This window comes from Bombina bombina, chromosome 5, assembly GCF_027579735.1.
Source record: "Bombina bombina isolate aBomBom1 chromosome 5, aBomBom1.pri, whole genome shotgun sequence".
In the NCBI taxonomy this organism is placed as follows: domain Eukaryota; kingdom Metazoa; phylum Chordata; class Amphibia; order Anura; family Bombinatoridae; genus Bombina; species Bombina bombina.
Genome location: NC_069503.1, coordinates 555,555,300 through 555,581,266, shown reverse-complemented (window position 1 = coordinate 555,581,266; position 25,967 = coordinate 555,555,300). Strand labels below are relative to the sequence as shown.

At 39.2% G+C, this 25,967-nt stretch overlaps 1 protein-coding gene across 1 annotated transcript in view; it reads right to left on the bottom strand.

Annotated features, from left to right (window-relative positions):
- The window catches only part of CMBL (carboxymethylenebutenolidase homolog), a 104,963-nt gene that overhangs the window by 46,259 nt on the left and 32,737 nt on the right, over positions 1 to 25,967 (bottom strand). Inside the window, exon 5 of the mRNA XM_053714509.1 lies at positions 11,781 to 11,872. Within this exon, the coding sequence (XP_053570484.1) occupies positions 11,781 to 11,872 (92 nt within the window). The remainder of the gene's footprint in view (positions 1 to 11,780; positions 11,873 to 25,967) is intronic.

Here is a 25,967-nt window from a genome sequence, read left to right as displayed (position 1 = left end):
CTGTAGTGACAGGGACAATGCATGCAATTGGTTGTAGAAGGTAACCTTGCTGAACAAACATCTTTTTTAGCAAACCTTCTAATTTTTTATCCATAGGATCTTGGAAAGCACAACTATCTTCTATGGGTATAGTGGTGCGCTTGTTTAGAGTAGAAACCGCCCCCTCGACCTTGGGGACTGTCTGCCATAAGTCCTTACTAGGGTCGACTATAGGAAACAATTTTTTAAATATGGGGGGAGGTACGAAAGGTATACCGGGCCTGTCCCATTCTTTATTAACAATGTACGCCACCCGCTTGGGTATAGGAAAAGCTTCGGGGGGCCCCGGGGCCTCTAGGAACTTGTCCATTTTACATAGTGTTTCTGGAATGACCAGATAATCACAATCATCCAAATTGGATAACACCTCCTTAAGCAGAGCGCGGAGATGTTCCAACTTAAATTTAAAAGTAATCACATCAGGTTCAGCTTGTTGAGAAATTTTTCCTGAATCTGAAATTTCTCCCTCAGACAAAACCTCCCTGGCCCCCTCAGACTGGTGTAGGGGCCCTTCAGAAACAATATCATCAGCGTCCTCATGCTCTTCAGTATTTTCTAAAACAGAGCAGTCGCGCTTTCGCTGATAAGTGGGCATATTGGCTAAAATGTTTTTGATAGAATTATCCATTACAGCCGTTAATTGTTGCATAGTAAGGAGTATTGGCGCGCTAGATGTACTAGGGGCCTCCTGTATGGGCAAGACTGGTGTAGACGAAGGAGGGGATGATGCAGTACCATGCTTACTCCCCTCACTTGAGGAATCATCTTGGGCATCATTTTTACTAAATTCTTTATGACATAAATCACATCTATTTAAATGAGAAGGAACCTTGGCTTCCCCACAGTCAGAACACAATCTATCTGGTAGTTCAGACATGTTAAACAGGCATAAACTTGATAACAAAGCACAAAAAACGTTTTAAAATAAAACCGTTACTGTCACTTTAAATTTTAAACTGAACACACTTTATTACTGCAATTGCGAAAAAGTATGAAGGAATTGTTCAAAATTCACCAAAATTTCACCACAGTGTCTTAAAGCCTTAAAAGTATTGCACACCAAATTTGGAAGCTTTAACCCTTAAAATAACGGAACCGGAGCCGTTTTTATATTTAACCCCTTTACAGTCCCTGGAATCTGCTTTGCTGAGACCCAACCAAGCCCAAAGGGGAATACGATACCAAATGATGCCTTCAGAAAGACTTTTCTATGTATCAGAGCTCCACACACATGCAGCTGCATGTCATGCTGTTCTCAAAAACAAGTGCGCCATACCGGCGCGAAAATGAGGCTCTGACTATGATTAGGGAAAGCCCCTATAGAATAAGGTGTCTAAAACAGTGCCTGCCGATATTATTTTACAAAAAATACCCAGATTAAATGATTCCTCAAGGCTAAATATGTGTAAATATGATCGATTTAGCCCAGAAAATGTCTACAGTCTTAATAAGCCCTTGTGAAGCCCTTATCTGAATAAAAATGGCTTACCGGATCCCATAGGGAAAATGACAGCTTCCAGCATTACATCGTCTTGTTAGAATGTGTCATACCTCAAGCAGCAAAAGACTGCTCACTGTTCCCCCAACTGAAGTTAATTCCTCTCAACAGTCCTGTGTGGAACAGCCATGGATTTTAGTAACGGTTGCTAAAATCATTTTCCTCATACAAACAGAAATCTTCATCTCTTTTCTGTTTCAGAGTAAATAGTACATACCAGCACTATTTTAAAATAACAAACTCTTGATTGAATAATAAAAACTACAGTTAAACACTAAAAAACTCTAAGCCATCTCCGTGGAGATGTTGCCTGTACAACGCCAAAGAGAATGACTGGGGTAGGCGGAGCCTAGGAGGGATCATGTGACCAGCTTTGCTGGGCTCTTTGCCATTTCCTGTTGGGGAAGAGAATATCCCACAAGTAAGGATGACGCCGTGGACCGGACAGACCTATGTTGGAGAAAAGATGTCCAGAGGTTTCTTGGTTTTGCGAATTTTTATAGAAAATTCATTAAAGATTTCTCACATATTGTCAAACCATTAACAACTTTAACTAAGAAACATATCAGGTTTTCATGGGATAGTAGAGCTCAGGACTCTTTCACTACCCTCAAGAATAAATTTACTTCAGCCCCTATTTTGCAATTCCCAGATCCCAGTTGTCATTTTACGCTTGAGGTTGATGCTTCTGAATTTGCAATAGGGGCTGTTCTATCCCAGAGGGCCTCTCAAGAACAGCCATTACATCCTGTTGCATTCTACTCTCGTGTCATGAGCTCAGCTGAAATAAACTATGGTATTGGTGATAAGGAATTGCTTGCCATCAAATCCGCATTGGAATTCTGGAGGCATATCCTGGAAGGTACAAAATTTCCTATTACTATTTACACAGACCATCGTAACTTAGAGTATTTAAAGTCAAACAAGACCCTGACTTCTCGTCAAGTTCGCTGGAGCCTTTTCTTCTCACGTTTTGATTATGTGATCACCTATCGTCCAGGTTCTAAGAATCTTAAGGCAGATACCCTCTCTCGTATACCTCCTAAGCCACAAGATCATCTGACACCTGCCTCAGTGATACCTGCGGACAGAATCATTTGTTTAACAAACGATTTCTTGGAGACCCTAAAGCTGCAACAGAAGGAGGATTCATTAATAACACACCTCAATTTAAATAAACATTCTGATGAACTGTTCTATCATCATGATCAACTATATGTACCCAAGGTTCTCAGGAATCAGCTTTTAGCAGCAGCTCATGATTCCTCTTTAGCAGGTCATCCTGGCGTACATAGGACTCTTCATATCCTTTCAAGGAATTATTGGTGGCCCAAAATGTCTGATACAATCAAGCAATACATCAAAACATGTTTTCTTTGCACTACTAAAAAACATCAACATACACGTCCCTACGGATACCTTCTATCTCTTCCAATACCTGAAAGACCTTGGGCAGATATTGCCATGGACTTTATTGTCGATCTGCCACCTTCTGCTAACTTCAACACTATCATGGTCGTTGTTGATCTTTTTTCTAAAATGGCCCATTTCTTGCCACATAGAGGTCTACCCACAGCTCCAGAAACAGCTACTCTTTTCATAGATCATATTGTCAAATTACATGGTCTACCAAATTCCATTACTACTGACAGAGGTTCTCAATTTACCTCTAGATTTTGGGAACATCTTTGTAAATCCCTCAACATCTCTAGGAGGTTAAGTACAGCTTTTCATCCACAAACCAATGGGCAGACTGAGAGAACAAATCAAGCCCTGGAACAGTATCTCCGTTGTTACTGTTCTCTAGAACAAGATAACTGGCATTCTCTCCTTTCCACTGCTGAATTTGCTCATAATAACATGCTCAATTCCTCCACTAAAATGTCTCCATTTTTCCTTAACTACGGTTTTCATCCTTCTTATGACATTCAGACTCCGAAAAACTCTCCTATACCTGTTGTTAATGATAAAATCAATACCTTAGTGAAAGGTTTCGCCACTGTAAAACAACTACTACTCGATGCTCAAAAAGCTCAAAAACATTACTACGATCTACGACGTTCTAAACCTCCCGAATATAAGGTGGGAGATAAAGTTTGGTTAAGCACGAAGAATATAAGATTACAAGTTCCTTCCAAAAAGCTCGCTTCACTTTATTTGGGTCCCTTTGAAATTAAGAATGTTGTTAATGTTAATGCAGTCACTCTTCAACTACCTTCTTCCATGAGAATTCATCCAACATTTCATGTCTCACTCCTTAAACCCTATGCTTCTATCAGGGCTACATCTTCGATGGATACTTCTCTAACTCATGTGACAGATGAGATGGAGTACGAGATTGATTCTATTCAAGATTCTCGATACTTTCGAAACCGCCTTCAGTATTTGGTCAGTTGGAAGGGTTATGGACCTGAAGAAGATTCTTGGGAGCCTGCTACTAATGTTATGGCTCCGCGCTTGGTTTCCTTGTTCCATAGGAGGAATCCTCACCGTCCAGGTCCTTGATCCGCTGAGCGGCTCCTTGAGGGGGGTGTCCTGTCAGGGTATTCACTATTACAATCCTGTCCCTTTAATTCTGAATCCTCTCTCCCTATTTAAGGCCCCTCCTCTCTATGCTCCTCGCTTGGTAATTTGAATCAGTTACTTAATGTGACTCCTCTCTGAAGACACCTAGCCCTTTCCTCAAGCTGTGGGGATTTCTTACTTGTTGCTTTGAATCTTGGCAGCCTACATTAATCCTTCATTGCTGTGTGCCGGTCTGCCTCTTTTGTTACTTGCAGTTTCTTAGGAACCAAAGGAGCAGCTTTCAATTCCCTAACTGTTACACCGGGTGGCTGTGACGTCACACCCGGCATCTCAGCGTGTCTACAGCGCGTGTACCGCGCTGTGTCCTTTCAACAAACAAGCATTCAGGATACCGTAAGGCTTTCATCTGGCTCTGACTTAGCCTTCCAAATAATCATCAGGAATTGGTCTGTATATTTTATTACTCTTTTTGGATATCATTATGTCTCTCAAGTAAGCAAACTAACTAAGCACTGTATTCAATGACTGTTACTATCACTAAACTGCAGGATTAACTTCAACTGCCTGTTACATTGCCTAATCTGCTTGAACTGCTGCTTGCTTAACATCATTTGCTGTGACCACCCTGAACTTGACTAAGTGACTTATCGTTTGTTACTAACTTATCCTTGCATAAACAATATCTGTTAACATAATCTAATATATCATTCTATCTACATATGATATTCCCTGAAGTGCTGAATTCCTAACAAATACATTCTGGCCTTATAACAATATCTCTTTGTACTACATCTGTTTGTATTACATTCCATTTCACTATCTATCTTCTCTGTATATGTGTCAGCTATATCACATTTAATCACTAGTTAATTAGTTGATTAACTTCCTATCCTATCTATAGATACTCCTCCTATCTGTTGAGATACAGACATCCTGTAACCTGGTTGCGTGACAGCTCCGTATTCACTCTGTACCCTGCAGTAGTGACCCTCAGTTCAATGAGCAAAACCGGATTCCTGTAAGTTAAATCTGTGTGAATCCAAGGTTTGGTGTGAGGCTGAGTGGTCCTGCTATAGCGGATACTAGGTACCTGAACTCATTTACCACCTGTTTTAACACATAACTTTACAGAACATAACACCTTAGCATAAAAGAATCTTATAGACCCATAGCTCTCCTGAATATAGATTATAAAATCTTAACCTCCATCCTAGCATATAGATTACAACAGATTCTACCCACTATCATACATAGGGATCAGGCAGGATTTCTGCACGGACGGAACTCATCAGCAAAGATTAGAGAGATCTTGCTGATTGTAGATTATTTTTCTCATGTGTTTGGGGCGAGGAGGGGCAGGACATCTCAGATCATGCGGTTATTTCAATTGATGCAGAAAAAGCATTTGATTCGGTTCATCACGATCACATAATCGAGACTTTAACCAAATTTGGTTTCGAAGGTAAATTTTGTCATTTTGTAACAAATTTATATAATAAACCTCGCACTAAACTCTTGGTCAATGGTACCCTTTCCCCAGAGATTACGCTGGAGAGGGGAACACGACAGGGATGTCCTCTATCTCCCCTGCACTTTGATTTATCAATAGAACCTCTAGCAATCATGGTTAGACATCAACTAGAAGGTATTAAGGTTAGGAAAAAGGAGCTCAAAATTGCATTATATGCAGACGATATTCTGCTCTATTTATCACATATTAAAGATAATTTGCCAAAGCTATTATCAATTATCAAACAATTTGGATCCTTTTCAGGCTACAGAGTTAATACTTCAAAATCGGAACTTCTTTGGTTAAAGAGAAATAAAAACTCACCTCTTGATATTACTTTCAAGATAGTGGCGGGTGCATTTAAATATCTGGGGATCCTAATTCCAGCTAACATAGAGAAGTTGTATGAGTTAAATATTCCCCCAATTCTGGCAGAGATTAAACAGAGTCTATCAAACTGGCAAAGTCTTCCAATATCTATATCAGGTAGAATAGCGGTGTTTAAAATGGTCTTACTCCCGAAGTTGTTATATATCTTTTTGAAAAAAAGAAATTATAGTGGGATAGGAAGGGGCGCTGAACCGCAATCTGGAAATGTATATAACTTAAGACCTTTGCATTAATTTATATTTAGTTGGTGTAGAGAATACCAATATTAAATCTTATATGAGGTGTGATGGTAAAATAAAATAAAATAATATAATAATCTTCTATCTTTTAGTTGGGGTAAAGAATACCAATAATAAGTTCAAGGTGTGATGATAAAATAAATTAGTATAATAATCTTTTCAGTGGTAATATAATGTGTGCTGCGTAGAAAGCTACTTAGTGAAAGTGTTAATGAAAGTGTTAATCTTTTAGTTAGGGTAGACAATACCAATATTATAAGGTTCAGGTATGATGATAAAATAAAATAGTATAATAATCTTCTATCTTTTCAGTGATAATATAATGTGTGCTGTGTGGAAAGCTGCTTAGTGAAAGTGTTAATGAAAGTTAAAACATGCTCATTTCTCCTTGTTTATGTAAGGAAAAAAAAAAAAAAATCGTGAGACTAAATAGGTGTGAAATTAATGTTAGAGCAGTAAGTTTAAAGTGACTATGCCACCAGGTAGATCTTTTGTGTATATAGTATATGTGCAGTATGGATGATAATTGTTGTAGTGAAAAGTAGGGGTGCAAAAATAAATATATAGTTAAATATATTTGTGATTAAATTAGTACTGGGAACTAAGGATCCTCACAAAGTTTTGAATTTTAGGTAAAAAATATGGATCCTAATTAAAAATGAGAGATATTAATTTTTTAGAACATTACTGTTTAATATTTTATTGCTATTAATGTCTGTAAGGAATTTTTATTTCTTAGTATGAACTTACTTAATAAATTAACATTATAACACTAATCTGCATACTATCCCTGTTTATCTCATTTTTAATTAGGATCCATATTTTTTACCTAAAATTCAAAACTTTGTGAGGATCCCTAGTTCCCAGTACTAATTTAATCACAAATATATTTAACTATATTTTTTTTTTTTTGCACCCCTACTTTTCACTACAACAATTATCATCCATACTGCACGTATACTATATACACAAAAGATCTACCTGGTGGCATAGAGTCACTTTAAACTTACTGCTCTAACACTAATTTCACACCTATTTACTCTCACGATTTAATTTTTTTTTTTTTTTCCTTACATAAACAAGGAGAAATGAGCATGTTTTAACTTTCATTAACACTTTCACTAAGCAGCTTTCCACACAGCACACATTATATTATCACTGAAAAGATAGAAGATTATTATACTATTTTATTTTATCATCATACCTGAACCTTATATTATTGGTATTGTCTACCCTAACTAAAAGATTAACACTTTCATTAACACTTTCACTAAGTAGCTTTCTACGCAGCACACATTATATTACCACTGAAAAGATAGAAGATTATTATACTAATTTATTTTATCATCACACCTTGAACTTATTATTGGTATTCTTTACCCCAACTAAAAGATAGAAGATTATTATATTATTTTATTTTATTTTACCATCATACCTCATATAAGATTTAATATTGGTATTCTCTACACCAACTAAATATAAATTAATGCAAAGGTCTTAAGTTATATACATTTCCAGATTGCGGTTCAGCGCCCCTTCCTATCCCACTATAATTTCTTTTTTTCAAAAACTTTAGGTGTAGTGACTTGTGAGAAGACTATACTAGTGAAGGAGGCTATATCTGGAGTGAGTTAGATTGTTCAAATTACCCTATCTATATTGTTATATATCTTGCAGAATCTTCCCATTTTACTTAAAGCAAAAGACATTCGGTTGCTGAATACTCTTTTGAGAAGATTCATTTGGCAGAACAAAAAACCTAGAATTGCTCTCTCTAAGCTACAATTACCTCGGAATCAGGGGGGATTTGCACTGCCGGATGTGCGGATGTACAATTATGCTTTTTTAGCACGTATAGTGGCAGACTGGTTTTTTATTAAAGACTATGTCACAAATAATGAATTAGAGAACAATATCTGCTACCCATTCCTACCAGCAGCTCTAACACATTGTAAACCAAAATTAATACCCCAGGGGTTGAAGGCATTCAAAACTATCTATGTCCCTATTCAGAGCTGGTGGAAAATGGGTAAGGCACTATCTCTGGACTGCAATGTATCAAAGTTTGCTTCATTTCTAGGTAACCCTAAATTCCCGGCGGGAATAGAATCAGCAGTATTTCAAAGATGGCATAACGTAGGATTGGTAAGGGTCATTCAGCTCATTGATAGAGAGAATTATGTGGTAAAAGCATACGAATCACTTAGGCATGAATTTGATCTTCCAAATAAGGAATTCTTCGCATACCTCCAAGCCAGACATTTTGTAGTGGAACTCTTGAAGGATACAAACTCCCCTTGGTCCTGGGGAGAATTGGAGGGGTGGTTAACATTGGTAGGAAATGGACTGATGTCTATCTCCCCATGTTACCACCTTCTTGTCTCCCTCGGGGGCACTTCAAATCTCGAGAAACTCTCGGCAGACTGGAATAACTTAATATTAGAGAGCAATATTGATGCTCAATTGATACAAGGTTCTATTACAAGAATAGCTCAGACTACACTTTCTGCCACCTGGAGGGAAACACAGGTGAAACTCCTATATAGGATATACTTCACTCCAGAGAAAGGTCTTAAATGTGGGAACACAGAATTTATTAAATGCCCAAAATGTTCAAAATATGGTGCTGACTTGGTACATATGATATGGAGCTGTCCTAGAATGGGTCAATTCTGGAGGAAAGTGGAATATTGGCTAAAAAACACCGTCAAGATCGGCCCTCTGGATCTATCCTTGAGTTACATGGTATTTCTAAAGAAAGATAGGGAGAAGCTACATCCCCAACATAAATTAATCAATATGGTAATTATAGCAGCTAGATACTTAATTTTTAAAAAATGGAAAACGTTGGCAACCCCCTCGGTTAACGAGGTTAAAAACTGCCTTAAAAAACAAACAGATAGATACCAACATGAATGATGAAGGGGACATTAAAAAGTTTTTTACGAAGTGGTCTTTATTCATTAAAATCTTCACATCAACCGAAATTGATTATATGATCTTTCCTTTTAGAAATTCGGAATTAGTATTACTAGGGGTATGGTAGACTCCCTTGCCACTTTGTTGGGGATTTCCTTTCCTTTTTTTTCCCTTTTTTCTTTTTCTTTTCCCCTTCCTTGGCGGTTGGGGGGGGGGGCGGGGACACGGCCCAAAGTCATTCTGAGAAATAAAAGGCCCTATTAAAGGTTATGTGCTTATGATTCGAGGGCCTTAGAGGGGATAAAAAGAAGTCAGCAGTATAAAATGGATAATTGTGTGCAGGAGTACAGTATGCTTAAGTTGGACGGGCTAAGGGGCTGACCACATTATTATTAATTCTTATGTATGTATTTCGGTTGTATTACCCTGTTAGCAATTGTTAATTTACTTTTGTATAACTTAAGTTGATTATTGAAGATAAGCAAAGCTGCAAAAAAGCTATGTCGATGTTTATTTCTCTTATCTTCTCTTATTTATTTTTTTTGTTGTTGCCCTGCACGGGCGTAATCAAATTGTTAGAAATTTATATGCTGAATAATAAAAAATTAAAATTGAAAAAAAAAATTGCATGCCCTATTTGAATCATGAAAGTTTTTTTTGGACTTGACTGTCCCTTTAACTTCTTAACAGTTTTAGTTCATTTAGTGATTTATTTCTAATGAAATAGCATTAATGGGATCTTTAATACAATGCCAACTATGTTGTAACTAAATTCTATAAAAAATGGACATAAATACTGAATCAATGTCTGATTTCTGCATTAAAACAATGAAAAAACACAACTTATTAAGGTTATGGAAATGGAAATGAAAGAATATTCTGCCACACCAACTTACAACTTCACCAGCCACCACTTCTACTACATTATATTATCCTTAAAAGGACAGTTTACAAATGTTTTACTTTCATCAAAAGCTGAAGCATCACTCACTAGAGTTCCAGTCTGCCCCTGCAAGCAACATCAGCACAATAACAGTGCATCAAGAGCTTCATGAAATGGATTTCCATGGCCGAGCAGGTTTACACCAGCCACACATCAAAAAGCCAATTGTTGGCTAGAGTGGTGTGACGCACACCGCAACTGGACTCTGGAGAAGGTGATGCATGTTTTCTGGAGTAATTACACTTCATTGTCTAGCAGTCTGATGGATGAAACTGGGTGTGGGGATGCCAGGAGAATGCATAGTGCCTTCTGGAAAGTTTGGTTGAGGAGGGATAATTGTCTTGGGTTGTTTTTTAAGGTTTGGGCTCAGCTCCTTAGTTCCAATGAAGCGTCATCTTAATGCTACAGGATACAAAGACAAGAATACAAGAAATCCATTTCCTCTTCCAGCATGGCCATGAAGACATGGTTTGACGAGTTTGGTATGAAAGAACTTGAGCCCTGATCTCAACCCTATTGAACACCTTTGGGATAAATTGGAAATGCTGATTGCGGGCCAAACCTCCTCATTGAGCATCAGTGTATGATGTCCCAAATGCAAAAGAAGAGTGGATGCTTTTATAGCCGCAAAAAATAAGAGACACTATATTAATGCTCATGGTTTTGAGCTCATATAGGTGTGATGGTCATGTGTCTGCATGCTTTTAGCCATATAGTGTATAGCTGAAAAAAATCTTACATGATCTGGATAAATGGGAATAATAATGATATATTTTGTGTCCTTGAAGGTCTGTGCAGCATTCAAGTTAAACATGAAAAACCATGACCATCAGGCTCCACTCTTCTCTTTTTCCTATTTCCCAGAATCCCCTACCCAAACAAAATTGTTTAGGGGAGTAAGACATGGATCCTGGTATATTATGAATTTATACTGCATCCATTATATAAAGCTGCAGTTATGGCTCCATGTTGCTTCGCACAACTGTGATGTAAGAGGAAATTACTTATTTTCAAAATTGGAGATGACTTATATACCTAATTCAAACATTTATTATAGAGCACTGTTTATTGGATCATTCCGTGTCCAACTGTATCAGATAAGATTGTAAAAAATTATTAGAGAGAGAGAAACAAGGTATACAAAAAAGGCATAGGAAGATAAAGTCTGTGTACTTTATTGGGCATCACTAGACTGCTCAACTCCTGAGGCATCCAATGATAGCACACTGAGCCTGATACCAGCATGCATTGCAGCATTCCAGTTCTTAGGCTGCATTTAAGTGTACAATCGCTTTGATTGTCTGTCGCTACAATTGTATACATATTAAGTCATACTTCACATGATACAGCAACAATATGAGATACACACTTATCTAGTGTATGTCGCATGTAATGGAGGTTCCCTGATCCTGATGACTGAAAGGCATTAGTGCTATTTCTGTAAAATCTCACTTAACCCCGAAGGACGACCATTAAGGTCATCACTTAGGGTTAATTTTATATTTAACCTAAAAAATACTGAATATAATTAATAGGTAAAAAATATGAAATCCAGTACAATATAATACAAATTTATATAGTAAATATGAACAAAATGCAACCTATTACATTTATCATAAAATGTGCCTGCCTTGGAAAATAAAATAAACTATCTTAGAAACCTTGGCAGTCAGTGGAATATATGTAATTTTTTAACAGTTTCTATAATCTGTATACCTGTTCAAGAGGAATAACGTGGTCATTTTCAGCAAAAACGAAAAATGTTGGATTTAACAGATCGTACCGGTCATCAGCGTCACGTATAATGCCTGTAATAACAATAAAATATTTTTGTTGGTTCTTAAAAAAAAATATAATTACAGAAGAAGAAATTTAAAAACAAGCTAAAACCTGTAACATTAAAAATAATAATAATAATTCTTTATTTTCTTAATAAATTAGTAAATGTCTTTTTAATAAATACTCCTTAGTTTTCTTTGTTTTAAATAAACATTAAAGGAATAGTCTAGTCAAAATTAAACTTTCATGATAAAGATAGAGCATGCAATTTTAAGCAACTTTAATATTTACTCCTATTATCAATTTTTCTTTGTTCTCTTGGTATCTTTATTTGAAAAGGCAAGAATGTAAGCATAGGAGCTGGCCCATTTTTGGTTCATCACCTGGGTAGCACCTTTTGATTGGTGTCTAAATGTAGCCACCAATCAGCAAGCGCTACCCAAGTGCTAAAAATAAAGATACCAAGAGAACAAAGAAAAAATTGATAATAGGAGTAAAATTAGAAAGTTGCTTAAAATTGCATGCTCTATCTGAATCATAAAAGTTTAATTTTGACTAGACTAATCCATTACAATTAAATTTATAAAGACAAATTTTAGAAAAACAAAAAAAAATTCCTTCTATAAGGCAGGGAGGGACCACAACTTCATTCCTTACTATTGGGAAATACAACACCTGGCCACCAGGAGGCAGCAAAGACACCCCAACCAAAGGCTTAAAGTGATGGTAAACTCACTATAATGACAATGTTATTTCCTAAAGCTTTTATTACACATATACTTTGTATACTCTAATTTCTTTACTAATCAATGTTTAAGACAGAGTAAATTACTTTTTTTATTTGCAGGATTGCCTGTCCCTGGCCGCCTCCGTGTAAAAAATACTAATTGTGAAATTTGATTGACATATGGCACATCCAATAGCAGATGCACCATACGCCCTATGTATTTGATCTTCAGCACGCTCCCGTGCCGCTGCTTTGAGGGCTCTGAATTAGCAATGCACACTGCGCAAGTGCAGTTATCAGATGAGCCGACAGCGGCCTCATGTAAACAAACTGTTATGTGAGGGATATGCACATCTATATGTGAGGGATATGCACATCTATATGTGAGGGATATGCAGCTTTGGTGCAGCTTTGGAGGATTGTGTGAGATCTTGTGTTTTTTTAAAGCAAAAAGTTATCAGGCACTGAAGAATTATAGGAAGTGAAATATCCCCTATTTATAGTGTTCTAGATTGTGAAGAGTATTTACTAATTATCAAGGGGTGTGACATCTATATGTGAGGGATATGCAGTTATTCCCACTATGAGCTTAGCTTTGATCCTACCACAAGGCATGCCCGGACAATGCATAACCTGCACCAAGCTAAACAAGCCGCACTCACCGTTAGTTCTACCTCCCTGAGCGGGAGAGCTGCGTCTGTTATCAGACGAGCCGACAGCGGCCTCATGTAAACAGTCTGTTTACATGAGGCCGCTGTCGGCTCATCTGATAACTGCACTTGCGCAGTGTGCATTGCTAATTCAGAGCCCTCAAAGCAGCGGCACGGGAGCGTGCTGAAGATCAAATACATAGGGCGTATGGTGCATCTGCTATTGGATGCGCCATATGTCAATCAAATTTCACAATCAGTATTTTTTACACGGAGGCAGCCAGGGACAGGCAATCCTGCAAATAAAAAAAGTAATTTACTCTGTCTTAAACATTGATTAGTAAAGAAATAAGAATATACAAGGTATATTTGAAATAAAAGCTTTAGGAAATAGCATTGTCATTATAGTGAGTTTACCATCACTTTAAATATCCCTCCCACTTCCCCTATCCCGCAGTCAGTGGCGGCTAGTGGGTTATTTAAATGGGGGTTCACAATACATTACATTATCATATGATGGACCTGCAGGGATAACCATGTCTCTGACAGCAGCCTTAGAGTGTGAAAGCTGTGCCAGCAATGCAGTAGCCATGAAGTTCCTATTGATGGTGCAGTGTTAGGCTTATTCTGTGAGTTCATATCTAGGACGTGTGGAGGAGATCTATGTGCAGAAACACTAACACACAGACACTAACACAGGCATACACACACATACAGACACACACAGGCATACACACTAACACACACAGGCATACACACACATACAGACACACACAGGCATACACACTAACACACACAGGCATACACACACATACAGACACACACAGGCATACACACACAGGCATACACACTAACACACACAGGCATACACACACATACAGACACACACAGGCATACACACTAACACACACAAGCATCCACACACATACAGACACACACAGGCATACACACTAACACACACAAGCATACACACACATACAGACACACACAGGCATACACACTAACACACACAAGCATACACACACATACAGACACACACAGGCATACTAACACACACAAAGACACTAACACATACAGGCATACAGACACACAGAGACACTAACACACACACACAGGGCTTTTTTATTTTTGAGCTTGTAATAGCAACTAAGTTTAGCATTATGCTCTGTGATTGTATGGACAGTTTGCTCACATAGTGCCACATAAGCAGCCTTTAGAGGTTGAGTAGTGCACGAGAATGTTGGTGCACCAGCAACCAATCAACAACTGACCTGATTTCTGGAAGTAAAGAGCTGCCTCTGAGGAAAAAAAAACAAGCTTTCTTTAGCTTCTACAGCTCATAATCATGTGTGCAGCTTTAAGTGCAGTGATCTTAGGACTGCAATAGATATTTTTTACATTACTGCTTCTATGACAATATAAAAATTAAAAAAAAAAACTTTCTGCATGCAAATCTGCTCACTGCCTAATTTAACTATTTAGGAAACAACTTGCAAGTAAAAAGTAGTGTTCTAGTTGTTCCCTAAATAGTTATGTTAAGCAATTAGCAGATCTGCATGACTTGTGCTTCATTTCTCCACTATGAGATAAGCAGCAGTTTAGGTTAGATTTTCTTTTAAAACAAAGAAAAAAACAAAGCTGCTGCTATTACCATGGGAAGCAAATTTCACTGATAGCAGATCTGTATACACTCACTGGCCTCTAGTTATCAAGCAGTCAACCGCAAATACGCTGGAATTCTGCAGCGTATTTGTGGCGAGGCTGATTCGCTGTAGTTATCAAGCCCTACAGCCCGGCAAAAGTAGAATTTAGTGACGTAACATACGATCCGCCGGACTCAGTCCGACACAGATCGATGGTTACGTCACTCCAGATGTTCCGAACGCAGGTTCGGCACAATCTGACTACTTTTACTAGTTATCAAAGAACTAGCAGGTACGCTCTCCACTATTCCGGGCCAGCGTACCTGGTTATCAATCCGCCGTCCTGGAGGCGGCAGATCACATAGGAATCAATAGGAGTCTGACAGCAGCGAGAGCTCATGTTCGCTGCTGCCTGATATCCCATAGATTTCTATGGGAAGTGTCTGCACCTAACACCCTAACATGTACCCGAATCTAAACACCCCTAATCTGCCCCCCCTACACCGCCGCCACCTACTTTATACTTATTAACCCCTAATCTGCCACCCCGACACTGCCGCCACCTACATTATACGTATTAACCCCTAAAACGCTGTTCCCGGACCCCGCCGCCGCCACCAACATTATACTTATTAACCCCTAATCTGCCGCCACCTACATAAAGTTATTAACCCCTATCCTGCTGATCCCGGACCCCGCTGCAAATAAATTAATTGTTTAACCCCTAAACCGCCGCACCCGGAGCCCTCCGCCACCTACATTACATTTATTAACCCCTATTCTGCCCCCCCTACACCGCCGCTACCTACAGTACATTGATTAACCCCTAATCTACCCCCCCTACACCGCCGCCACTATATTAAATGAATTAACCACAAAACCTAAGTCTAACCCTAACACCCCCCTAACCTTAATATTATTTAAATTAATCTAAATAAATATTCCTATCATTAAATAAATTAATCCTATTTAAAACTAAATACTTACCAATAAAATAAACCCTAAGATAGCTACAATATAATTAATAATTACATTGTAGCTATTTTAGGGTTTATTTTTATTTTACAGGCAACTTTGTATTTATTTTAACTAGGTACAATAGCTATTAAATAGTTAATAACTATTTAATAGCTACCTAGTTAAAATAATTACAAAATTACCTGTAAAATAAATCCTAACCTAAGTTACAAATACACCTAACACTACACTATCAATAAATTAATTAAATTAATTAATTAACTACAATGATCTAAAATAAAATACAATTAAATAAACTAAACTATAGTACAAAAACAAACACTAAATTACAAAAAAAAAAAATATTACAAGAATTTTAATCTAATTACACCTAATCTAAGCCCCCTAATAAAATAAAAAATCCCCCCAAAATAATAAAATTCCCTATCCTAAACTAAATTACAAATAGTAGTAATCAGCTCTTTTACCAGCCCTTAAAAGGGCCTTTAGCGGGGCATTGCCCCAAAGTAATCAGCTCTTTTACCTGTAAAAAAAAATAAAAATACAATACCCCCCCCAACATTACAACCCACCACCCACACACTCCTACTCTAAAACCCACCTGATCCCCCTTTAAATAAACCTAACACTACCCCATTGAAGATCACCCTACCTTGAGCCGTCTTCACCCAACCGGGCCGAACTCTTCATCCGATGCGGGCACAAGTGGTCCTCCAGCCGGGCAGAAGTCTTCATCCGATTGGCGCAGAAGAGGTCCTCCATCCGGCAGAAATCTTCATCCAAGCGGCATCTTCTATCTTCATCCTTCCGGCGATGAGCGGCTCCATCTTGAAGACCTCCGGCGCGGAACATCCATCTCTGCCGACGACTACCCGACGAATGACTGGTCCTTTATATGACGTCATACAAGATGGCGTCCCTCAAATTCTGATTGGCTGATAGGATTCTATCAGCCAATCGGAATTAAGGTAGGAAAAATTTGATTGGCTGATGTAATCAGCCAATCGGATTGAACTTCAATGTAATCAGCCAATAGAATGTGACGTCAATTCTATTGGCTGATACAATCAGCCAATCGGATTGAACTTCAATCCGATTGGCTGATTACATCAGCCAATCGGATTTTTCCTACCTTAATTCTGATTGGCTGATAGAATCCTATCAGCCAATCGGAATTCGAGGGACGCCATCTTGGATGATGTCATTTAAAGGACCAGTCATTCGTCGGGTAGTCGTCGGCAGAGATGGATGTTCCGCGCCGGAGGTCTTCAAGATGGAGCCGCTCATCGCCGGAAGGATGAAGATAGAAGATGCCGCTTGGATGAAGACTTCTGCCCGGCTGGAGGACCACTTGTGCCCGCATCGGATGAAGAGTTCGGCCCGGTTGGGTGAAGACGGCTCAAGGTAGGGTGATCTTTAATGGGGTAGTGTTAGGTTTATTTAAGGGGGGATCGGGTGGGTGGTGGGTTGTAATGTTGGGGGGGTATTGTATTTCTTTTTTTTACAGGTAAAAGCGCTGATTACTTTGGGGCAATGCCCCGCAAAAAACCCTTTTAAGGGCTGGTAAAAGAGCTGATTACTTTTGTAATTTAGTTTAGGGTAAAGAATTTTATTATTTTGGGGGGCTTTTTTATTTTATTAGGGGGCTTAGATTAGGTGTAATTAGATTAAAATTCTAATAATATTTAAGGGGTTAATAACTTTATTTAGGTGCGGGGGGCTCCGGGAGCGGCGGTTTAGGGGGAAAAAACTGTATAGTATAGTGTGGGTGCTTAGTGACAGGCTAACAAGAAAGCTGCGAATAAGCCGATGAGCAGCGAGATCGATGACTGTCAGTTAACAACAGTCCGCTGCTCATCGCTCCGTACTTGGTGCGCGGCTTCTTGACAGCTTTCTTGATAACTTTGGCAAACGTATTCAGGTCCGCGGCGGCAATTTTAGGCGAGCGTATTGGGCCGGTGAATGCAGCAAAATACGGAGCTTCATAAATAAAGGCCACTGAATACACGGCCGGCGTTTAACTACGGGGAGGAAGCTTTCTGTTTTGCTAGGCAACCACCAAGCCTCCTCCCCCATCTGCAACTCAGAATGTCTTGCAAACTGACAACAGGAACATAAAGCAAACTAATGGACTATCGGCTAGATTACGAGTTTTGCAGTATGAGTGAAAAAGCAGCGTTAAGGCTCATAACGCTGCTTTTTCACTACCGCTGGTATTACAAGTCTTGTAGGTTTAGGGGCACTGCACACTTTTTTGGCCTTAACGCATGGGAATTACCACAGCTTTCAAAAAGTCCTTTTTCAATGGAACTTTCTATGCGCCGGTATTATGAGTCTGCCTAGGAGGGCAAAAAGTGAGCGGTACACCCTATACCGCCAAGATCAATACCGTAAACTGAAAGTCAGTAGTTATGAGTTTTGCGCTACAAAGCTGTAGCATAAAACTCATAACTAAAGTGCTAAAAAGTACACTAACACCCATAAACTACCTATTAACCCCTAAACCGAGGCCCTCCCACATCGCAAACACTAAAATAAATTTATTAACCCCTAATCTGCCGCTCCGGACATCGCCACCACTAGAATAAACATATTAACCCCTAAACCGCCGCACTCCCACCTCGCAAACACTAGTTAAATATTATTAACCCCTAATCTGCTGTCCCTAACATCGCCGCAACCTACATTACAGTTATTAACCCCTAATCTGCCACCCCCAACGTCGCCGCCACTATACTAAATTTATTAACCCCTAAACCTAAGTCTAACCCTAACACCCCCTAACTTAAATATAATTAAAATAAATCTAAATAAAACTTACTATCATTACCTAAATAATTCCTATTTAAAGGGACATGCCACCCACATTTTTTATTTTATGATTTAGAAAGAGAATGCAATGTTAAACATCTTTCTAATTTACTTATATTATCTAATTTGTTTTATTCTCTTGATATTCTTTGATGAAAAGCATATCTAGATATGCTCACTAGCTGATGATTGGTTGCTGCACATAGAAGCATCATGTGATTGGCTCACCATGTACATTGCTTTTTCTTCAAATAAGGATATTTAAAAAATGAAGCAAAATAAATTATGGAAGTCAATTGTAATGTTGTTTAAATTTCTATTCTCTATCTGAATCATGAAAGAAAGATTTTGGGTTTAGTGGCCCTTTAAAACTAAATACTTACCTATAAAATAAACCCTAAGCTAGCTACAATATAACTAATAGCTACATTGGATCTAGCTTATGTTTTATTTTTATTTTACAGGCAAGTTTGTATTTATTTTAACTAGGTAGAATAGTTACTAAATAGTTAACTATTTACTAACTACCTGTAAAATAAAACCTAACCTGAGTTACACTAACACCTAACCTTTGGGGCATTGCCCCAAAGAAATCAGCTCTTTTACCTGTAAAAAAAAAAGTTTTGAAGACCAAAGATCCATCCTCAACGAAGCCAGGAGAAGTCTTCATCCAAGCCGGCAGAAGTTGTCCTCCAGATGGGCAGAAGTTGTCCTCCAGACGGGCAGAAGTTGTCCTCCAGACGGGCAGAAGTCTTCATCCAGACGGCATCTTCTATCTTCATCCATCTGGCGCGGAGCGGGTCCATCTTCAAGACATCCGGCGCGGAGCATCCTCTTCAATCGAAGTCTTCTTCCAGAATGAAGGTTCCTTTAAGTGACGGCATCCAAGATGGCGTCCCTTGAACTCCGATTGGCTGATAGAATTCTATCAGCCAATCGGAATTAAAGGTGATGCAATCAGCCAATAGGATTGAGCTTCAATCCTATTGACTGATTGGGTCAGCCAATAGCATTGAAGCTCACCTTTAATTCCGATTGGCTGATAGAATTCTATCAGCTAATCGGAATTCAAGGGACGCCATCTTGGATGACGTCACTTAAAGGAACCTTCATTCTGGAAGAAGACTTCGATTGAAGAGGATGCTCCGCGCCGGATGGATGAAGATAGAAGATGCTGATGCTATTGGTAGTTTAGTTTTGGGGGGGGCTTTTTTATTTTGACAGGGCTATTAGATTAGGTGTAATTAGTTTAAATACCTGATAATGTCTTTTTTTATTTTGTGTAATTTAGTGGGGTTTTTTTTGTAATTTAGGTAATTTTATTTAATTTAGGTAATTTATTTAATTGCAGTGTCAGGTTAGGTGTTAGTGTAACTCAGGTTAGGTTTTATTTTACAGGTAAATTTGTATTTATTTTAGCTAGGTAGTTAGTAAATAGTTAATAACTATTTAGTAACTATTCTACCTAGTTAAAATAAATACAAACTTGCCTGTAAAATAAAAATAAAACATAAGCTAGATCCAATGTAGCTATTAGTTATATTGTAGCTAGCTAAGGGTTTATTTTATAGTTAAGTATTTAGTTTTAAATAGAAATTATTTAGGTAAAGATAGTAAGTTTTATTTAGATTTATTTTAATTATATTTAAATAAGTTAGGGGGGTTAGGGTTAGACTTAGGGGTTAATAAATTTAGTATAGTGGCGGCGACATTGGGGGCGGCAGATTAGGGGTTAATAACTGTAATGTAGGTTGCGGCGTTAATATTTAACGAGTGTTTGTGATGCGGGAGTGCAGCAGTTTAGGGGTTAATATGGTTATTATAGTGGTGTCGTTGTCCGGAGCGGCAGATTAGGGTTTAATAAGTGTAAGATTAGGGGTGTTTGGTGTAAACATACATTTAGTTTCCCCATAGGAATCAATGGGACTGCGTTACGGAGCTTTACGCTGCTTTTTTGCAGGTGTTAGACTTTTTTTCAGAAGGCTCTCCCCATTGATGTCTATGGGGAAATCATGCACGAGCACGTAAAAGCAGCTCACCGCAGCTTTCAGCAGCGCTGGTATTGGAGTACGGTATGGAGCTCAATTTTGCTCTACGCTCACTTTTTACCTGTTAACGCCGGGTTTTTGTAAACCTGTAATATACCAGCTCTGTAGGGAAGTGAGCGGTGACAATAACGTGCAAGTTAGCACCGCACCCCTCATAACGCAAAACTCGTAATCTAGCCGTATATTTGTAATAAACTTAACCTGCTAACTTTTGGTTTTCTAAAGCACCTTTACAGTGATTTTCTTCTGTTTGTTTGTGCTCACATTTAGGTTGCTTGACAAGAGAAACGGACTGTTTTCTTACTGAAAAGGTACATTATATTAATAGCTTATTTTCAGTTATTCACATGAATAGGAAGGATATTTATTTTTGCCCTTTAAGAACAGAGGCTTATATCATATGAGATATTTATTACCAAAAGATTATAAATGACAGAAGTAAACAAGCTGTTGCATCAATACTCTGCAAGCAGTAAATTTGTACATTATGTGTACTTGTTCCTAACGCGTTGACAGCATGAACGAGTGAGGATCTCTAGAAAATAAAGAGAGGTGAAGTAATCATAACCAGCAATACAAGAAAAGTTATGATGATAATGAAAAAATATATCAGCCTCTTAACCGGAGTTCAATAAAACACGGCTCCGGCAAGATAACAGTGTCTTACACGGTGCAGCTCACAGATGACTCACAAGTTATCCCACACTGAGGTTCCTCATCAAGCTCGCGATCCTTCTCATGCACACGGACAAGACTTCCTTACATCACATCCGCACTGAGCGCTGACTGTGCAGCGGTATTTGCAAATAAAGCACCATTCCTAAAACGCACAAGGACCTTTGCCCTTCTTGACCCCATTTCCTCCTCTTATTATGAGACACCATCACATCTGGAAAGTGTAATTTACTACTAGTTAAACTAGTAGTAAATTACACTTTCCAGATGTGATGGTATCTCCTAATAAGAGGAGTTTAGTACTAACTTTCGGTGGCTCCTGTCTGCCTGTCACAGCTCAGCCTCAGCGAGTCCTTCCCGCGCTACAGTACAGTTGATTGCTGTAGGGATTAAGCTATCTGTCTGATGCCCCTCCCCCCTCTACAGGCTCCCGTGCAAATACACAGTGCCTTCACAGCCTGTAGTTCAACCTCTGCCTTGGCTGAACCTCGTCACGTGACTTGAGTGGTGACGTCCTGGAGGGTAAGACCATTTTTTATATATAATTTAAAACGCTATACAGAGTCACAGTGTGGCTCCTTTATACCTTGATAGGATCAAGGGTTAATATCTCCTTCAAGGAGATTATTTGAACAGTTTGGGGATTTAGATCTGCTTAATGTGAGAGTTTTTTAGGCTCATAGACTGTTTTTTTTGGCTTGGAACAAACAGGTTTCACTTTCGTTTTTGAAGTGTTGCGCAGCTCCTAATAGCTTGGCGCCCTTTTTCATAGCAGGGGAAGTCCTGTCTTACGTACCACGTGACCGTGTGCGGTCTCTTTAATTTCCTAAGATCCTGCTGCAGACATCAACCCTTAGGAGAGCGTTTTCACTGTTAGCTGTCTGGGTCTAGGAGGTGGTGAGTGCCCCAGCCATTGGGAGTATTAAGGTGCCGTTTTTTTAATAAAAGCATTTTCTTTTTGATTGTCCTTCTGTGGGTATATACATGAAGCTATGGAGGACTCTGATACTACATTAGAAGGTTCCGCTCCTTCTGTACTGATTAATAATTCCTGTTTATATTGTGAGGAGGCTGTGGTTTGCCTGTCTGCTCAATTTTGTTCAATTTGCCTAAACACTGTTCTAAAGTCTAAGAAGGGAGACAAGCCTGCTAATACTCATAGTGCTATTAGCCCTTCTGAGCCGTCTACTTCTCAGGAATCTAGGTCCCGAGACATTACTACCCTTTCTACATTACCCGATCCACATGCAGTTCCCCGTGACTCAACTAATCCTCCATCTGGAGGGGGCTATTTTCCAGTGGACTTTACGGCGCAGTTACAATCTGCTGTGTCTGCGGCCCTGAGTGCCTTGCCTCGCTCTAACAAACGCAAGAGAAAGGTTAAACAGTTCTCCTGACCTAGAGTCATCTAAATATTTGTCGGATTTAGCTACTATATCTCAGCTATCCAAGGATGAGTTAACCTCTGTAGCTTCAGAGGGTGAACTTTCTGAGTCAGAGACTTCCGTTACTAAACCTTCTTCAGCGGAGGAACCCTCCTTTAGATTTAAAATGGAGCATCTGAGTTTTTTATTAAAAGGAGGTTCTGTCTACTCTAGAGGTTCCAGAGGCTAAACTCCCTGAGGAGCCTAAGATCCCTAAATTAGACAGGGTTTACGAAGATAGGAAGGTCCCTCTGACTTTTCTTGTGCCAGTTAAGATGGCGAACATTATTACTAACGAATGGGAAAGAGTAGGAACTTCTTTTTCCCCCTCGTCTACTTTTAAAAAATGATTCCCGGTCCCTGACTCTCAATTAGATTTATGGGGCTCCATCCCGAAGGTGTATGGCACTATCTCAACACTGGCTAAGCATACTACTATCCCTCTGGAGGATAGTTCTTCTTTTAGAGAGCCTATGGATAAAAAAATGGAAACTTTTCTGAGGAAGATGTTTCATCATACGGGTTTCTATTTTAACTGGCGGCAGCAGTAGCAGCGGTTGCTGGAGCAGCTACCTACTGGTGCGACACTCTGTCAGATAGAGAGTATTGGCACTGTGACAAGGGTATATACATAGGAATAAAGGATGTAATAATCTCTGGTGCTAGCCCTTAATAATATATTACAAAATATGAGGAGAAGGGAAAGATGGGGCAAGAAGGGGTTAAATAGCACTCATTCCTATTGAAATAGAACATAGTTGAAAAATTCAACTGATAAAATGTATTGTTGTTTACTTAAAAACTTATTTATTAACCACTCTTTAAGAAAAAAATTGTAATAAACATTACATATATGGAGTAAACCTTAGTATATCTATTAAGTTCCACACTATCAATAATTAATTGCAGCACCGGAAGAAAACACAGCCCAACCAACCCCCTGTATTCCTGGCCAATAACTAGATACTTCGGCTTCAGGTGACAGGGATGGCCAGAACTGCGTTCCTAACATGCTGCACGATAAACACTACTGGAGTGGAATAATGATATACTTAATTTAAAAACAACACATTCACACAATCACACAAATGCGTTTCGGACAAGTTGTGGCCTCTCTCAATGTGTATGCAGATTGACAAGCCAAGCGCTGCATTGGAAACACCTTAAATACCCTGTGTATCTTCACAAGCATCCAATCACATCACACGTTTGTTTCACGCCCCTCACAGAGCGAATCACATTCAGAGTGATATCACGGAGGGTTTGTCTGAGTATGGTTTTTCATTGGTTGTGAGTCTAACTACATCAGCCAATCCACACTACATAATTTCATGCTTCTCCGTAACGCTAATGTGAGGTAATGTGAGGTTATTTATGTAGAAGCAAGTTTTAACCTGTACAGCTTCATATGTGTTTCAAATGTCGTACTATCCTCTCCCACTTTGACATGCACTTCAAAACATATTTTCAACTCACGATCAACACTTATACCCAGCGTATGGACCTGCCTATGTTGTTACAGCACTAATACCTTAGTAACAGGGTATATCGTTAATGTGTACAGCTCTTACAGTTATAGAGTTGTTGTATGATGCTATTAACCATCTGTCTCAACAGATTGCGCTGGACAGCCTGTCGAGAGACTCACTCTCCTGGTGGCTCTGTCCAGAGCATCTGTCCCAAGGCACGTGCTTTTGGAGACCGTCCTGGGAGATTGTGACTACGGACGCAAGCCTTTCCGGCTGGGGAGCCGTTTGGGGTGCCAAGAAGGCACAAGGTCTGTGGACTCCAGAGGAGTCCTCCCTTTCGATCAATATTTTGGCACTCCGGGCAATCTTCAATGCCCTATCAGTACCATGGAGGTTCAGTCTCATATCTTTTTCCTCCATTACCGCTTCTCCCTCGTGTCGTGGCTCGCATCAAGCAGGAGCGAGCATCTGTGATTCTGATTGCTCCGTCGTGGCCACAAAGGATGTGGTTTGTGGATCTGGTGGGGATGTACTCATCTCCTCAGTGGAGGTTACCTTGTCGCAGAGATCAGCTGATACAGGATCCTTTCGATCATCAAAATCTAGATTCTCTGAGGCTGACTGCGTGGAGATTGAACGCTTAGTCTTAGCCAAGAGGGGGTTTTCTGAGAGTGTTTTATAGAATGGACTGGAGAAGGGCCTATCTGCTAGTTCCCTGAAGGGACAGATATCGGCCCTGTCGGTGTTACTGCACAAAAGATTTGCTGAGCTTGATTAAATCAACCAATCAGATTTTTCCTACCTTAATTCCGATTGGCTGATAGGATTCTATCAGCCAATCGGAATTCGAGGGACGCCATCTTGGATGATGTCATTTAAAGGACCAGCCATTCGTCGGGTAGTCGTCGGCCAAGAAGGATGTTCCGCGCCGGAGGTCTTCAAGATGGAGCCGGTCCTCGTCGGATGGATGAATATAGAAGATGCCGCTTGGATGAAGATGTCTTCCGGACCGGATGTCCTCTTCTGCCCGGATAGGATGAAGACTTCTGCCGGTCCGGATGTCCTCTTCTGCCCCATAGGATGACCAGTGGTGCCCGGCTGGGTGAAGACGGCTCAAGGTAGGGTGATCTTCAATGGGGTAGTGTTAGGTTTATTTAAGGGGGGATCGGGTGGGTTTTAGAGTAGGGGTGTGTGGGTGGTGGGTTGCAATGTTGGGGGGGTATTGTATTCTTTTTTTTTACAGGTAAAAGAGATGATTACTTTGGGGCAATTCCCCACAAAAAGCCCTTTTAAGGGCTGGTAAAAGAGCTGGTTACTTTGGGGCAATGCCCCGCAAAAGGCCCTTTTAAGGGCTATTTGTAATTTAGTGTAGGGTAGGGAATTTTATTATTTTGGGGGGCTTTTTTATTTTATTAGGGGGATTAGATTAGGTGTAATTAGTTTAAACTTTTTTTTTATTTTCTGTAATTTAGTGGGGTTTTTTCTTCGTAATTTAGTGGGGGGGTTTTCCCGTAATTTAGTTTATTGTATTTTATTGTAATTAATTGTAGGTAGTTTAGGTATTTTATTTAATGAAAATGTAGTGTTAGGTGTAACAGGTGTATTTTACAGGTACTTTTGTATTTATTTTAGCTAGGTAGCTATTAAATAGTTAATAATTATTTAATAACTATTGTGCCTAGTTAAAATAAATACAAAG